The sequence below is a fragment of the Erinaceus europaeus genome, chromosome 9, assembly GCF_950295315.1.
Source record: "Erinaceus europaeus chromosome 9, mEriEur2.1, whole genome shotgun sequence".
NCBI classification, from domain to species: domain Eukaryota; kingdom Metazoa; phylum Chordata; class Mammalia; order Eulipotyphla; family Erinaceidae; genus Erinaceus; species Erinaceus europaeus.
In genome coordinates, this window is record NC_080170.1 from 124,722,115 (window position 1) to 124,740,277 (window position 18,163).

Genomic DNA, 18,163 nt, shown 5'->3' on the forward strand with positions numbered 1-18,163 from the left:
TGGGAGGAAGGAAGGCCCTGCGAGAACACTGCACCATGGCAGGATGGAGGAGTCCTCCTCCTGTCCACAAGCTCATCCCTCATAAACGTTTCAGCAGGCAGGGCTGCACTCTGGGCAGCTCTAGTCTCCACAAAGAAAATGGTCTCTCCAGCTGGGAATGCATAAGTTCTTAGGTGCTCTGCGCTAGCTCCTCCCCGGCTGTCTGGGGGCGCTTCCATACTGAAGCTACTTTGATTATGAGCATGAATTAAGTCTGTCTTTTCCCAGGCTCCAGTGGGCCGGGCTGCATGTTAAGCAGGAGAGAGAGAGCAGCAGCTCCTGCCCCTGGCCGTGTGTCCAGGCCGCATGGCCTGGTGCAGTACCAGGAGGGAGACGCGGAGCTGGTTTAGGCTCCTGGCCATCACCACCTGCACGCTGGACTTGCTTGGCTCAGAGCCTCTGTAGACGTGGATGCCCACTGGGCAGCTGTGTGACTATTAGTCAGAAGAGATGAAAAATAAGATTAGCAGGCCGGGAGGTAGTCCTCACAGTGAGGACCTGTCGGGCACTAAACCAGCTCCCCTGCTCCATGCTGCATTGCGGACACTATGGCCTATTTACATAATCATTGTTTTGCCTGATCTTTCTACCTTGAGACCCACCCTGTCTGCAGGGTATATTAATCTCGTCAGTTAAAACCATCACAACAGTTGCTAAGGACGCTTCCACCTTCCCAGCATGCCTTTTGCCTCTCTCCACTCCCTTCCCTAGCCATTTCTGGGTTTTAGCACATAAAACCCACTTCTGTTCCTGGTTTGGCTCTTTTCTCTCCCACGTCCTGACCTGGAGAAGGGCTGGCGTGCAGAGTGGGAGGCGGCCATTGCTGTTTGGTGCCACGTGGCTTAACCCACTGTGCTCACATCTGACTCTAGGGCGTTCCCTTGTGAATAAAGAATTGTATTACCACGCTGCCATTAAGTTCCTGAATCCTCTCTCCCGCCCGCAAGGCTAGCCTGGCAAGGACCCAGGTTAGAGCACTCTGTGGGAGCACTGTGCACAGCACCGGGTGGGGTGGGGTATCTCCTCTTCCCTCTCTCCCTCAGCTCTCTCTGCTTGCTCTTGTCTCCACTCTCTCCTGCTCTCCAACACTTCACTCTTTATCTTCTCTTCCTGCCTTCAACTTTCTGTCTTGTCTCCCTCTTCCTACCCTCTCTCCCCTCCCTCAGCCAGGTTTAGGCTGTTACACATTGTGTTGCTGTGAACACAGGTGTACACAGACCTTTTTGGATGGATGTGTTGGGTTCCTTAGGATCTATCCCCAGGAGAGGAACTGCAGGATCATAGGGCAGGTCCACTTCTAGCCTTCTGAGAGTCTCCAGACTGTTCTCCACAGGGGCTGGACCCAGTGACATTCCCACCAGCAGTTCAGGAGGGTTCCTTTGCCCTAGAACCTCTCCAGCATTTGCTGCTGCTGCCTTTTCTGATGTGTGACGTTCTCACAGGAGTGAAGTGGTATCCCACGGTTGTTTTTATTTGCATTTCTCTGGCAATCAGTGACTTGGAGCATTTTCTCATATGTCTGATAGCCTTCTGTATTTCTTCTGTGGTGAACATTCTGTTCATATCCTCTCCCATTTGGATTTTCTTTTTGCTGAGTTTAGTGAGCTCTTTTAACTATCAACCTTTGTCTGATGCATCTCTTGAATTTTATATAAAAGACCAGGAGTGGCCTGGAGGTGTCTCAGTGGTAGAGTACAGGCCTTACAGGCACCAAGTTTCAAATCGAATCCCAGGCACTGCATATGTCAGGGCCATGCACTGATTCTCTCTCTCCTTAACAAATGAATGAATAAAGAAAGCTTTTCAAATAAAAAAGACAAGGTGATGTGAATTCTTAATAACACTTACTAGAAAAGAAACACACAGTGATCAATTTTCTTTTTCTTTTCTTATTATAGAATAGAGTCAGAGAGACATTGAGAGGGCAGGGAGAGAGGAAGAGAGAGGGAGAGACAGAGAGAAACCTGCAGCCCTGCTTCACCACTCGTGAAGCTTCCCCCCCTGCAGATGAGCCAGGGGGCTTGAATCCAGGTCCTTGTGCACTGTAATGTGTGAGCTTAACCAGGTGCACCACTGCCTGGGCGTCTATATATTTTCCCTTCAAAATAACTTTCTCTCTCAACATAGAAGATATCTAAGTGCTTGGGAGTCAAGCGGTAGCACAGCAGGTTAAGCACACATGGCACAAAGTTCAAGGACTGGCGTTAGGATCCTGGTTCGAGCCCCCGGCTCCCCACCTGCAGGGAAGTCGCTTCATAGGTGGTGAAGCAGGTCTGTAGGTGTCTCTCTTCCCCTCTCTGTCTTTCCCTCCTCTCTCCATGTCTCTCCTTCTTATCCAATAACAACAAGAATAATAGCCACAACAATAAGAACAACAAAGGCAACAAAAGGAAATAAATAAATAATTAATTTTAAAAAATTAAAAAAAAAAATGTCTAAGTGGTCAATGAATCTCCTGGCCTGTTTTATAGGCTTTTCTAGGGGAGCGCCTGGTGGGGAGAAAGAGAGAGATGCAGTGTGGTACATACAGGTACCACGGAGGCTCTGCTGGCAGGGCAGCCCGGCTGGAGGCAGCCTGATGTAGCTACCCTTCCAACAGCAACAGCAATGGGAGAGCAGTCACCCTCACACCTTGGCTTGTAGACTCAGAGGAGGTGAATGATGGAGACCCTGTGCAGATAGCATGCACTTGCACATGCACACACACACATGCACACTCATGGTTTAGCACGTACATGCACACAGACATGGGAAGCATGTGGGACTATGTGGGACTATGTGAAAGCTTGGCAGAGCTTAGAGAAGCTCCCCCATCCTTGGATGGAGGTCTGGAAAGAAACCCCACTTGTTAGCCTCTCTCCTTATAGAGATGAGCCAAGAGGGAAACGTCTCCCAGACTCAGTTTCTCCTTGTTAGTCTCTCAAGCTCACAGAAAGCCTGCAGGCCTCTCACACTGAGTTTCCCCTGCTAGCAGCAGGACACATGGCTGCCTGCTTGAGGCTTCACTCAAAGTTCACACATCCACTTCACCTTTTGATCACAAAGGAGAACACACTCTATCATACACCCCGTAATACCAGTGAAAAGACCCCAAATCTTATTTCCTTGTGCTCTTTGATGTCCTTAATTTACATCAAGCTTTGTTCTTCTTTCTCTATCTCACCTTACTTGTTTAACCCCTATGCTTCCCTCAAATGCCTTTGGATTATTATTACCTGCATCAGGAGACTAATCGTTTTGACCTTTATGTATCGCACCAACTCTTGTCATACCAACCCCCTGCCGTAGGGGCAAGGTGACCTTTAAGAAACCTGTAATTTCTGACATATTTTGTTCTTTGTTTAACTTTCTATATAAACCCAAACCTACCTTCAAATAAATGAGTGTTTGTACCAGAATATTCCCTGACGCCTCTTTTCTGATCTCTGGGCCCCTTAGAGCCAGAGAGGGAGGGTCGGTGACTTATCTCCTGGCTGGATCCACTCCACAGGAGTGCCAGCATTAGCAGCTGGCTTCGGATGCAGGTACAGAGTCAGCAAACCTGCCCAACCCTTTTCCGGAATACTTGTGGTGCACCTGAAGGCTGGCAGTGGCACATGTCCTGCTGACGGCAGCTGACTAACCCTATGCAGGCCAAGGCAGACGGAGAGAGGGGTCCCTGGCATGAGGCGCTGCCAGTCAGGAGATCTTTGCTGACCCAGCACCTCTTGAGGGGATTAGACTTCAGACACTCAGAAAAGAGGCATGGAAGTATTAGCTAAGGAAGTGGCTCCTCTAAATGCAGCAGGAACCCGCGAAGGGTCCGCAGGGGTGGTAACGAGGGCTGCGGAGCTGGGCGCTGGCAGAATTCACTCACTGCTCCTGCTGCATGTCTGGGCATGGTGCCGGCACCGGGAATAGGTCTGAGCTCACAGTGCACTGGAGAGGCCCGCAGGAGTGCTGGGCGCATCGCCTCAGGGGCTCCAGTCTCCTCTTTAGAGAAGCAGACATATTTACCTGCTGCTTCCCCTTACTCATCTAAAGGGCAGACAGAGGGACTTAGTCCTGCAGCACAGCCCTCTCAGCTCTGGCTACTGGCAGTCCTTAGGCTTGAACCTGGGGCCTCTTTAGTGCAAATCCTCTGTGCTGATGCTGCACAGTCTCCCCCCAGACTATTTTATTTATTTTCACATTTCCTGGGCAGAAGCCCTCACCAATATGTCCTGGAACCTCCCCTCCCCAGAGCCCTGCCCCACTAGGGAAAGACAGAGACAGGTTGGGGTTGTGGATCCACCTGCCAACACCCATGTCCAGTGGAGAAGCAATGACAGAAGCCAGAACTCCCACCTTCTGCTCTCCATAGAGAATTCTGGTCCAGACTCCCAGAGGGGGAGGCAAGTTAGTGGACGATGACCTGCGGACTCTGTACTCCAATTTGGAGAGAGAAGAAAAAAAAAAAAAGGAGGAACATTTGGATGTAGCAAGAGGTGTAGATATGACTTGGAAAAGAAGAGATGATGGGGCCATGGAGAGGGAATGAGCAATGTGTCCAAATCTAGACAGAGTTGTAGAAATAATAGTCAGCCCATGTCTGCAACCTTAGGAGGAGTGCTGGAGCTTCCAGTGGACGGGGTGGGGACACAGAGCTCTGGTGGTGGGGATGGTGTGGAGCTGTACCCCTGTTATCTTGTAATTTTGTAACTCAATATTAAATCACTAAGAAAATTCTTTAAAAAAATGAAAATGAAGATGTTTGCTGACTCTGCGTCAGTCAGCTTCTGGTGGCCGAGTTCCCTCCTCTCAGCAAACAGCTCCCCCTCTCTCCTGAACCCCTTGGCATGAACCCATGCTGTTCCCACTCCACACAGGTGGTCTGGGGACATAATTTTCTTCTCCTTTTAATTTTATTTGCTTTATTTTTTGCATGTTGGGATCCTCATGCTCCTGCAAGCTCGCTGTTCCAGGGTGACTTTTGTCAGAGAGGGAAGGAAGAAAGATAAACAGAAAGAGCGAGGGGGAAGACACACCATGGAACCAAAGCTCCCCCAGTGCTCACATCTGAGAAGTGCCTCAGTGAGCTGTTAATTTTTATTTTGCCCACACGTAGGTTGGCTCCTGGTGTGGAAGTTCTGTGGCTTAGGCTAATGCGTGATCTCCTATGTCCGCCGGGCAGTTGTGACACAGAATAGCACCGCCTCACATCAAAAGCCCCCCACACGTCACCTATGCAGCCCCTGGGAACTTTCACCTGCTGACTGGCTGGACTGTTGTGCCGCTGCAGGATGGCACGTAAGTGAAACCAGAGGACAGGTGCTCCGTTAAGACCGATTCCTTCCTCTTCTAAACGTGCCCTCACAGCTTTTCCGACTATCTTAACTGTCCGTTCTACTTCACCCCTGAGCAGCATTCCATCACCTATCTGCCTCTGCCGGCCTCGCTGCTGTCTGCAGCTCTCTGTGTGAGGGCGTCTTAATTGGTTCCGGGTTCTTTGCGATCATTAACACAGTCGCTGTAAGCATTATGTGCAGGATGTCGCTCACAGCTCAGCTGAGCAAAGGCCTCGGAGGACGGTTGGTTGAGCATAAGAGGACACTGTATTTAGCTTTGTAATAAACTGGGAAAGTAGCTGGCTGAGTTTCTATTCCCACAAGTAATAAATGAGAGTTTCTCTTGTTCCATATCCTTGCTAGAAATTGGTACCGTCAGATTCAAAGTTTTAGCTGTTGTAGTAGTTGCTGCGTAGTGACGTGTTATTGGTGTTTTTATTTGCATTTCCCTGCAGACAGACAGCGTGAGCACTGTTCCTATATGGACTGATGGCTTCTCATGTGTATACATCTTCTGTAGTACGACGACATCTCATCGGTCTGATCCACAAGCCTGAAGCACTGCTACGTCGATCTTCTGCCATCACTGGTGTGTGCTCTGCAGGTTTTCACACGAGGGCTCCGTGTACCTTTCGCTAAATTCGCACCCACCGCACTCAGCTGTGTATGTCTAATTTATTCACGTTTTTGTGATCTGCTGCTGGGGTCTCACACACACATGCACTCCTACGGGCCCTGGGCCAGTTTTTCATTCTTCTGTTTCACATGCATGCACACACACTTGCACACATGGGCAGGAGTATACACCCGCATGCACACACGCGCACACGTGTATGCAGACATAAACACTCAGCACAGCACCACTCCACTGTCCTGTCCCTGGATCTCGCTCAAGTGCTGCTCATTGGAGCCTGAAGGGCAGCCACACCCCCGCTGGGTAAGCTACCCCCTGGCTCCTACAGCAAGGGGGCCTGTGTGTGACAATCTGGGTGGGATTGCACAGAGGGCTGGTTTTTCGTTTTGTATGGTTGCCATGTTTTAAGAGAGAGACTGAGAGGGGTGGGGAGGGGAGGGGGAAGAGAGAGAGGGAGACAGACAGAGAGACAGCTTCACCACTCATGAAGCCTCCCCCCGCCACAGGTGAGGAGTGGGGGCTTGAACCCAGGTTCTTGTGCACTGCAGTGTGTACACTTAAGCAGCTGCACCACCCCCAGCCACCTTTGTGTGTTTGCTTTCTTTTTTCTTTTTCTTTTTTCCTGCAGGGTTATTGCTGGGGCTCGGTGCCTGCACTATGAATCCACTGCTCTGGAGGCCATTTTTCCCATTTTGTTGCCCTTGTTGTTACCCTTGTTGCTGTAGTTATTATTGTTTTTGTCATTGTTGTTGTTGGATGAGCCAAGAGAAATGGAGAGAGAAGGGGAAGACAGAGAGGGGAGAGAAAGACAGACACTTGCAGACCTGCTTCACTACCCGTGAAGCGACCCCCCTGCAGGTGGGGAGCCCGGGCCACGAACTGGCATCCTCACACCAGTCCTGGAGCTTTGCACCACGTGCCCTTAACCGGCTGTGCCACCGCCCGACTCTCTGTGCATTTGCTTTCTACTCTTCAGTTTTGTGACTGACATATGGAAAGAAAATGACCCAGAGGTCAGCCTTGCACCCCACGGCCTCACTATGTCTGCTGCTTCCCCATCTTAGCAGGATTCCCTGGCGGCTGCACTGAGACCACTGCGGTGCACTTCCTGACCTCTGGGTCGCTCTGTCTTGTGCCCAACAAGGAGACTCAGCTACAGCGATGGAAAACAGAGCCGAGTCCATGTGCAGTCACCTTGAGAGAGGGAGAAAACGGTACCAGATTTGCCGAGTGCAACGCTGCTTGCCGCTCTAATCGCACCTGCAGCCTGCTTTGCTGGCAAGGAGCCGAGCCTCACTTCTGATGGGAAGGGAGCAAAGGAGGAAACAGAGAAGCCGCAAGCTTGTGTGTCTGTACCAGACAAACAGCCTGAGTTCCGGGGAAATGCAACAAAAGGCAAGCGGAGAAGCACCCAGCTTGAAGAGACAACTTCCAGAATGAAAGTCCGAGTCGCGGCCCCAGAGACCAGCACGCCAGGCTCTCAGGACAGACGTGGGCAGGAAGGAAGCTCACGGTTGCCACACGACTCCCCCATTATTCAGAAGTAAGCTTGTATGTCAGGATTGATATACACTTTACCAAAACCTCAAGCGACGAGACATGAGGAGGCTCAGTTTTCAAGTCCCACCTCAGGAACAGAAGCAGTTCGGCTGGAAGCCACACCTGAGCCCACATTCCTCTAATGCCCACACCTGTGCCAGGCCAGGGAGACCCGCATCTGCCTGTGTCCAGTCAGAGGAAGCAGCAGAGGCTGCAGCCTGGGGTAGGGCAAGTTCCCTGCAAGCACTAACTCACACTCACTCACTCACTCACACTCACCCACGCACACTCACTCACTCACCAACTCACTCACACTCAGTCACTGTCACTCACTCACTCACTCACTCACACTCACTCACTCACACTCACTCACTCACCAACTCACACTCTCACTCACTCACTCACTCACTTTCACACTCACTCACTCACCAACTCACTCACACTCCCTCACACTCACTCACTCTCAGTCACACTCACTCACATTCACACTCACTCACTCACTCTCACTCACCTCACCACCTACTCACTCACTCACTCACTCATGACTCACTAACCACTCATCACACTCACCACTCACTCTCTCACTCACTCACCTACTCACTCACTGACTCACACACTGACTCACGCACCCACTCTCCCATCCACTCACTCACCCACTCACTCAACCATTCACTCACTCACTCTCACACTCACTCACTCACCCACCCACCCACTCACTCACTCACTGAATCACACACTCACTCACCAACTCACTCACTCACCCACTCACTCACCCACCCACTCACTCACTCACTCACCCACTCACCTACCCAGCCTGGCACCACACGGCAGCAATGCCAGGGAACATCTGGTTCTCTGCCCCCCCTCCATCTTAAAGGAAAACTCAACCAGGATGCAGTTCAAACACACATGCATGAGGCCCGAGGCCAAGAAACACTCAGGAAATAAAATAAACAAGGATCTTTGATCCCTGGCACTGAATATGCAAGAGTCTAGCAGTGTTCTGGTCTCTCTCTTTCTCTCTCTCTCTCTCTCTCTGGAAATAAGTAAACAAACAAACAAATAAATAAATCAGATCTTCTAAAAATGAAACAAGCAGAGATGCTCAGTGTTTTCATGATTTGGAGAAACTGTACTGGCACTTTTTTTTTTAGATAGAAACAGAGAGAGACACAGAGAGAGAGAGACAGAGACAGAGAGAGAGAGATGGATCTCAGCAGTGAGTGTGTTGGGGGACAGACCTGACCCTGGCTCACACACATGGCAAAACATCAGACATGCAATAGAGCTATTCCATTGATCCCCTGGAAAATATTCTGTGAGAAGGAAAGGTCGCTTTATTTGCAGAGCTGTTATAATCAGACCAGGACATGTATTATCTTAGGGTTTCACCCCCACCGCACCCCCCAGGTGCATTCCAGGAGAATGGCTTCCTGCCAAGGACCTGACGACAGTCTCTGCATGAACAAGGAGCTGATTATGAAGACGCCCAGATGCTGAGGAGACTGTGTGAACAGGGCCACTTAGGCCAAGCCAGCCCCTGACCTAGGAAAGAGCCGTCCTCCCCCTCCCCCTCTTCTCTCGGCTAATCGTGATCAGACTGGGAACCAGCGTGTGCTGCCACAGGGAACAGGGCAGTTTCAAACCTGCCTCGGGGATAAATGCTTGTCTCTGGCCACAGCACCAACATGGTGGACCCAGGTGGGCACAGCTCCCCCACCCTGATTCTGCACAGCCCAACAGCCTGTCTCACTTCCTGCCTGCCTCAAGTCTCTGGAGTCCCCTCTCGGGGCAGATGGGCACCATTTCATTTCCAACAATAGAAGGACTCCTCCTTTCTGCTGATGGCCAAGGGCAGCCCACAAAACACCCGGGAGAAGGGAGTCGGGCGGTAGCGCAGCAGGTTAAGCGCATGTGGCGCAAAGCTCAAGGACGGGCGTAAGGATCCCAGTTTGAGCCCCCGGCAACCCACCTGCAGGGGAGTCACCTCAAAAGCAGTGAAGCAGGTCTGCAGGTGTCTGTCTTTCTCTCCCCCTCTCTGTCTTCCCTTTCTCTCTCCATTTCTCTCCGTCCTGTCCAACAACAACTATATCAATAACTACAATAATAATGACTACAACAACAAAACAAGGGTAACAAAAGGGAAAATAAATAAATATAAAAAGATAACTATTTTTTAAAAAGAATTAATTCTTTGGAGTGAATAGTAAAATACAATTCTTTTCTTCTTTTTCTTTTTTTTTTTTTTCCTCCAGGGTTATTGCAGTGCTGGCACTACAAATCCACTGCTCCTGGTGGCCGTATTTTCCGTTTTATTGGACAGGACTGCGAGAAGTTGAGAGAGGAGGGGGAGAGAGAGAGAGAGACAGAGAGACACCTGCAGACCTGCTTCACCGCCTGTGAAGCGCTCCTCCTGCAGGTGGGGTCTGGGGCTTAAACTTGGGTCCCTGCTGAGCCCTTGTGATTAGGGTTATATGTGCTTCAGCAGATGCACCACCTCCTGGCTCTGCGGTTTTGTTTCTTTTTTTTAAAGTAACTACTATCGCACATGGCGCAAAATGTAAGAACTGGCGTAAGGATCTTGGTTCGAGCCCCCGGCTCTCCACCTGCAGGGGAGTCACTTCCCAGGTGGTGAAGCAGGTCTGCAGGTGTCTGTCTTTCTTTCCTCCTCTCTGTCTTCCCCTCCTCTCTCCATTTCTCTCTGTCCTATCCAACAATGATGACAACAATATTAACTATAACAATAAGAAACAACAAGGGAAACAAAAGGGAATAAATAAATTAATTTTTAAAAAAGCACGCATGAGAGGAAGAAAACCAGAGGTCTCTCTGCCTCCCTAGCGACCTTGAACCTACTTGGTGTCCTTCGTGAGGTGAAAAGAGAATGTCCAGGCAAAGGAAGAGTTAACTGAGCAAACTGTCAGGAGGAGAGAAGCCCCAGATGACAGGAGGCCTTGAGGAAGGTAGTGCCCCCACCCCACCTCCCCAGTGGCATATCTTACGCTGACAGGCGATGCAGCCTCTACATCCTGAGCTAAACTTCGCAGACACAGCTGTGCAGGATGAGGGACGGTCACTGAGGCAGCCAGACCCTGAGCAGGGGCCCAAGTCCAGCCCTCAGCCCTGCAGCCTCGGCTCTGTGATGAGCTTTCTGCTCTCAGCCTGCAGCCCCGACAAAAGCTCCCTTTGTGCAGGGCCCAGAATCCTGTGTGTGGCCCGCTCACGTTCATACAGTTCATCCTTGCCGACTCCACGGGCCGGCTCTGAGTCTCGAACCCACAACATTCAGCCTGTGGACGCATCTGCACTGGGACAGCTAGGAGAGAAAAGCGGCCTCTCTCGGTACCACACACACTGGGGCTTGTGGTGGAGCCCATGGTACAAGGTGGCTGATTCCTGCTCGGGCCCCGAGGTCAGAGCTGTGCCCCTCCCCCGGTGGCATTGCTCCCTGAGGACAAGGGGTGGCCGGCCCGCACCGCAGCCCCCTGCACTGGGGCCCCTTCTCCTGTGAGCAGGACTGCGGGTGTCCGGTCGGGAGCTGCCCTGAGAGTGGCCTGTGTCTGATGGGGGTGGCCCCGTGGGCAGCTGTGGTGTTAGGAATGGACTTGGTGTGCCGGCCCTAGGACTGGGGAGATGGCACAATGTCTGTGCAAAAAGACTTTCTGGCCTCTGGTTCCCAAGTCCCAGGTTCAATCCCTAGCACTGCCATCAAAGAAAGGAAGAGAGAAAGGGCTTGGCGTCCTTCGGCTGAGGCTTTCTGGGCTGGCCTGGCTGTCACAAGGGGCCAGGCTGCGGTGAAGGGGCCGAACCTATGGTCCCTCTGCCGGCCCCCCAGTCCTGTGTGTGCTGTCTCCAGAGAGAGACTCCACGCACAGCGGCCTTGACTTCAACACCTTCAGTTTTAAACCTGAGACGGCAAGTGACCCTGTCCTGCGATTCCAGTGCTCAGTCAGAAGTGAGAAGCTGGAGAGGTCATGGGTGGGAACGAGATTTAAGGAAACGAGAGGGCAGCAGTACAGGCTGTGTGGGCAGCAGACAAGCACTTGGAGCTGACAGAGAGCAGCACCCTGCACCCTCCCCTGCACCCTCCCCTGCACCCTTTCCCCTGCCCCCTGCAGCAGCCAGGAGCAGGCCCAGGTCAGGCCCAGAAGCCCAGTGTGTCTGCACATCCTGCCCCGGCTCCCTCCCTCCCTGAAGGCAAAGGCCACAACATGCAGATGGAGGCAGAGGGGACCCTGGAGACAGAGGCTGAAGCTCATCCCTGAGGGTCCTGCCTTCCCCAGAAAGGACTAGAAAGCTGGGAGACCAGGGGTCTCTCTCCTGCGCTCGCGCTCTCTCTCTCTCTCTCTCTCTCTCTCTCTCTCTCCATCCCCAGAGGGTCCTGCCTTCCCCAGAAAAGACTAGAAAGCTGGGAGACCAGGGGTCTCTCTCCCTCTCTCTTTCTCTCTCTCTCCAGCCCCTGAGGGTCCTGCCTTCCCCAGAAGGGTCTAGAGAGCAGGGAGAGTGACTGTCTGTTTCTGTGATTCCTCATGGCGGAGTCAGTCTAGAGCCCCGGAGTGGCCCTAGCTAGCTGCCCCTCCCCCTCAACAAGCCGGTGCTCAGACCTGTGGGTTCTTCTCTTTTCTTTTTTCTTTTATCTTTATTTTCCCTTTTGTTGCCCTTGTTTTTTTATGGTTGTAGTTATTATTATTGTTGTTGTTATTGATGTCATTGTTGTTGGCTAGGACAGTGACACATGGACAGAGGAGGGGAAGACAGAGAGAGGGGAGAGAAAGACAGACACCTGCAGACCTGCTTCACCGCCTGTGAAGCGAACTCCCCTGCAGGTGGGCTCGAACCGGGATCCTTATGCTGGTCCTTGCGCCACTGTGCTACCTACCGCCGCCCGACTCCCTCTTCTGTTTTCAAGTCCCAGCTGCCTGTGGGTCAAGGTGACAGACTATGGAGGCGCTGCCTAGGGAAGGCTCTTCTGGGGCGAGGGCACTAGCACCCCTCCCCCGCCCCTGCAGGGAGCCAGAAAGAGGGGTCAGATGCCAAGATGTCTGAGGTGTCTGTCTCCCTCACCACCTGCCTGCTGAGGACATGAAATGCAGCTGAGTGGGATGTGACCCCTCAGCGTGCAGCCTTGGGACCCAAGGAGCCCACTATAAAAGTTATAAGGCAGATGGGAAACCAGGGCCCTCGCTGCTCTCTCTGGGGTCCACAGGCCTCTGATGCCTGCATTTCCCCCTTTCTACCCCCACCCGGTCCCCACAGCAGCCACTTCCCTGAAACGTGGCTGCCTGACTCTCTTGTGACTCTTCCGCAGGGAGGTCAGTCTAGAACCCGGCCAGCAGAGCTGAGAGGGGACCTCGGAGCCCTTTACAACGCACCAGAGCGCCCTTTGAGGAGAACGCCGCGAGAGCCCAGCCCGTGCCAGGTTCTCCAGAGTGAAGTCCATGACACGGGAAGGCAGAAAGACCTGCGTCAGCTCCAGGCGCCGTGAGAGCCCGAGGGAGAGAAGCAGGCGCATGGAGGGGAGGGGACTCGGCCCTGCGGATGGGTGACTCTGGCTGTGTTTTTGCCGAGCTCCCCGGCTGTTTCTGGGAGAGTGGCCAGTCAGTGCCTGCCAGGGTGAGCCAGTGTCTTGTTTACCTGGTACGTATGTTTGCTTGAGTGTGGTGTGTGTGTGTGTGTGTGTGTGTGTGTGTGTGTGTGTGTGTGTGGAGACCCTTGGCCACGGACGCCCCCCAGACCTAGTTAGGTAAACGAAGTGTTCTTCTTCCTTACTTTTAACCGTGAGGTACATGGACTTGCTGACGTCGGCGCCCACATCGTTGCTGACCTTGCACAGATAGTAACCGCTATCTTCCTCCACCACATGCTTGATCAGCAGAGAGCCGTTGCTGAGCACCTGGATCCGGCCATTCAGGGCAATGGGCTGGAACTGGGGAACCCCGGCCCCTGGAACAGAACGAGGAGGAGGAGTGAGGAGTGAGGACATGGGCCAGGACACACCTACGCACCCTGCTCTCCCCCCCCCCGACATTGTCCACTTGCACGGTGGCCCCGAGTTTGATCCCCAGCATCGCATAACAGCAGGAAAGAGGCCTGCAGAGCGGACATCATTAATGAGAGTGTCAATGGGGGAAATCGGTGGACAAGCGCCGAGAGGCCTGCGGGGCAGGGGAACAGTTTCGCTGATGCGTCAGACCCAGGCCTCTGGGCCCTGGATTCTGGTGCACTGTGTCTTTTATGATACAACAGAACACAAAGAAAGCCTGGGTACTGATCCACAATTTTAGGGTTGAGTACGTACATATGTATGTGCAGACCTCGAGAGAGAAAGGGAATGTGGACCCCCCCCCTCCCTGAGGGGACTAGGAGAAAGCGAACTTGCTTAGCAGCTCTCAAGGCCTTGCAAACAGGAGGATGTGGAGGGCGCCACAGCTGCGATTTATAGATGTCCTTTGGACACTCATCAAAATGGTGTAGTCAGACCCTCCGTTAACAGGGCAAGTCGGAAAGCATATTAAAATGTCAGAAAAGAGGTAACATTTCAAGAATAACAAATACAACATTAGATATGAAGATATATATATATATATATATATATATATATATATATATATATATTTTTTTTTTTTTTTTTTTTTTGCCACCAGAGTTTACTGCTGGAGTTTGATGCCTACATGGTCTCACCACTTACAATCATCATTTCCCCTCTTCTCTCTCTCTTTTTAGATGATGAAACCCAGAAGTGGAGAGTCACTGCTCTGCTACTCATGCAGTCACCCCTGCAGGAGGGCCCCTGTTGTGGCCAGGGGCTCGAATATGGACTCCCTTCAATGGTGACATGTGTGTGTGACATCAAAGTTCCTTCAGCCAGCAAACTGGTCATAGGAAAACACTGGCAAATAAAAGGCTAAGGTCACCAAGGGTAAAAAGACAGACAAGGAAGCAAACCACAGGTCATACGCCTTAGATCTCTGCGATGATGTCAATGTTCTAGCAACATCTCAGTCTGAAGAGGAAAAGAAAGAGTCATATTTGAGGAGGGTGGGAACACAGAGCTTTGGTGGGGCACGTGGTACTGCACTACACGCTGTTCTTACAATCTTGTAACCCACTGTTAATCACAAATAAAAAAAAGGAAAGAGATAAAATAATAAAAAAATAATACAATTTGAAACACAGAAGACCATACTACCACTGTAACTTTACAGAGGGTTTCTAAAAGTATACACATTAGGACGGGAGGGAGAGGAAGATGGCGGCCTGAGAAGTTGCTGACAGCGAGCGCTCTGACCGCATCGTCGGCAACGGTAGGATTTTCTGCCTTTAGCAGGCCAGTTAATAAGGGGTGACACCAAAGAGTGGGTACAATTTAATTTGGGTTAAGAATTAGAGTAAAGGTGACACGGACTAGCGGGGCTCCAGAATTCCCAGGGCGCCGGGCAAGGCGAGTGCGCCGGGCATTGTCCTCCGCCCGCCCGGGAAGGCGGCTCCTCCGCCGGTTGCAGAGCGCGGCGGGCAGAGGACCCGGAGAGAGCACTTTAGCTCGGGGGCTGCCTCTTGGGAGAATCCAGGGTCCACCGCGACCCTGAGAGCAGATCCAAAGACTTCTTGAGTATAGCTCTCATTGGATCAAAGGATTTGGAGCTAGTTTTCATTTTTGAGAAATCCTTTAAAAAAGTCTGGAGGGGGGGGTTTCCCGGAAGATGGCGATTGAGAAGCGGCTAGTCTTTGAGCTCCGGACACATCTCGTGTAAACAATAGGATTTTCTGCCTTTAGCAGGCCAGCCAATAAGGGGCCACAGCGGTCATACCAAAGAGGTGTCTATAACTTAATTTGGGTTAAGAATTAGAGTAGGGGAAAAAATTCTTTTTTCTTCCTTTTAATTTTCAAGCATACATCCTTCCCGCCGCTCCCCCCCCCCCCACCATAAGCAGTGCCTGGGACCAGCTACTAGCAGGATACCCCATACCACCAAACAGGTTTTTTTTTTTTAAACTCACTGATAACACATTTGGGAAGTTCCTCGCACTGCTCTTTAATTACAACCCTTCTTCTTATATTCTCCCTTTTCTCTCTCTTATCTCTCTCTATCTCTTTTTTATTTTTTATTATTATTATTATTTTTTTTATCTTGTCATACACTTCTTTCTTCTTTGCCTTTCTGAATTTGTGAATTACTTTGGGGAAGAAATCTGACCCAGAGTGGACTTTCTATGTGTGTATCTCTGCTCTAGTTCCCTTTACACTCTTGTTACCCCTAGAATATACACTGGATAGTAGATTTGCATAACTGTCTATTCTTGCTATCCTCTCTTTCTTTTTTCTTTCTTCACTGGGATTTGGTTACTATTTTTTCACGGACTGGAGAAATTTTTTGGCTAACTGGTAACGATTAAACTCCTTCAATACTTACTTCAGTTGCTACTGTAATTCCGGAGGTTGGTGAGTGCAATTGTCATAAAGGTATTTAGTACAGTGCTACTTGTGCTCAAAACACAACAACTGAGGAACAACAGAGCATTAAAAAAAAAAAGAGAGAGAGAAACACATAAATAAAAAAAAATGGGTAGATTAAAAACAAATAAAACTGCTACCCCAATGAATGAAGACAAGAGCCCAGAAGAAACCATAAATCAATCAGAAGTAACCATAGATAAGAAAAGTATGCAAGCAATAATAAACTTATTAATCACAGAAATGAAAACAACATTGGAGGAAAGGAATGGCAGTATTAGGGAAACAACAGTTGAGACACCCAAGGAAAATACTGATTATCTTGAGACAATTAGAGAACTGAAAGCTGAAATAGTTGTAATGAAGAAAGAAGCTGAGGCAAGGGAAAGCAGACTAACAGAAGCAGAAAACAGAATTAGTCAGACAGAGGATGAGTTAGAGAAAACTAAGAAAGAGGTGAAAGAGCTTAAAAAGAGATTGAGAGACACTGAAAACAACAACAGAGACATATGGGATGATCTCAAAAGAAGTAACATTCGTATAATTGGCCTGCCAGAGGAAGAAAGAGAGGAAGGGGAAGCAAACATTCTAGAGGAAATAATACAAGAAAATTTCCCAGACCTGAATAACAGAAAGGATATCAAGGTGCAAGAGGCCCAGAGAGTACCAAACAGAATCAACCCAGACCTGAAAACACCAAGACACATCATAGTCACAATGAGAAGAAGTAAGGATAAAGAAAGGATCCTAAAGGCTGCAAGAGAGAAACAAAAAGTCACATACAGGGGAAAACCCATAAGACTTTCTGCAGATTTCTCCACTCAAACTCTAAAAGCCAGAAGGGAGTGGCAAGATATCTATCGAGCCCTGAATGAAAAAGGGTTTCAACCAAGGATAATATATCCTGCTAGACTTTCATTCAAGCTAGATGGAGGGATCAAAACCTTCTTAGACAAACAACAGTTAAAGGAGGCAACTATCACCAAGCCGGCCCTGAAAGAGGTACTAAAAGACCTCTTATAAACAAGAACATCACTATAATACTTGTAATATCAGAGTAAACAAATCGTTTTTTAGAACAATGGCACTACAATACATTAAATCCATAATATCAATAAATGTCAATGGCTTAAACTCACCCATCAAAAGGCACAGGGTGGGGGGATGGATCAGAAAACATAACCCAACCATATGCTGCTTGCAAGAATCACATCTGTCACAACAAGATAAACACAGACTTAAAGTGAAAGGATGGAAAACTATCATACAGGCTAACGGTCCACAAAAAAGGGCAGGAACAGCCATTCTCATCTCAGACACGATAGATTTTAAATTAAATAAAGTAATAAAAGATAGGCAAGGACATTACATAATGATTAGAGGATCAATCAGCCAAGAAGACTTAACAATTATTAACATCTATGCACCCAACGAGGGACCATCTAAATACATTAAACACCTACTGAAAGAATTTCAAAAATACATCAATAGTAATACAATAATAGTGGGAGACTTCAATACCCCACTCTCACACTTAGACAGATCAACAAAGCAGAGAACCAATAAAGATACAAGAGAATTGAATGAAGAGATTGACAGACTAGACCTCTTGGACATTTTCAGACTCCTCCACCCCAAAAAACTGGAATACACCTTCTTTTCAAATCCACATAACACATACTCAAGGATAGACCACATGTTAGGCCACAAAGACAGCATCAATAAATTCAAGAGCATTGAAATCATCCCAAGTATCTTCTCAGACCACAGTGGAGTAAAACTAACTTTTAACAACAAACGGAAAATTATTAAAAGACATAGAATTTGGAAACTAAACAACATGCTCCTTAAGAACCACTGGGTCAGAGACTCACTCAAACAGGAAATTCAAATGTTCCTGGAAACTAATGAAAATGAAGACACAACCTATCAAAATATTTGGGACACAGCGAAAGCAGTACTGAGAGGGAAACTTATAGCCATACAATCACATATTAAACACCAAGAAGAAGCCCAAATGAATGACCTTACTAGACACCTCAAGGACTTAGAGGAAGAGGAACAAAGGAACCCTAAAGCAACCAGAAGGACAGAAATCACTAAAGTTAGAGCAGAAATAAACAACATCGAAAATAAAAGAACCATACAAAAGATCAATGAAGCCAAACTTTGGTTCTTTGAAAGATTAAACAA

At 49.5% G+C, this 18,163-nt stretch overlaps 1 protein-coding gene across 1 annotated transcript in view; it reads right to left on the reverse strand.

Annotated features, from left to right (window-relative positions):
• Positions 1 to 18,163, reverse strand: part of LOC132540325 (cell adhesion molecule DSCAM-like) — a 69,138-nt gene that overhangs the window by 7,134 nt on the left and 43,841 nt on the right. Inside the window, exon 8 of the mRNA XM_060197130.1 lies at positions 13,288 to 13,461. Within this exon, the coding sequence (XP_060053113.1) occupies positions 13,288 to 13,461 (174 nt within the window). The remainder of the gene's footprint in view (positions 1 to 13,287; positions 13,462 to 18,163) is intronic.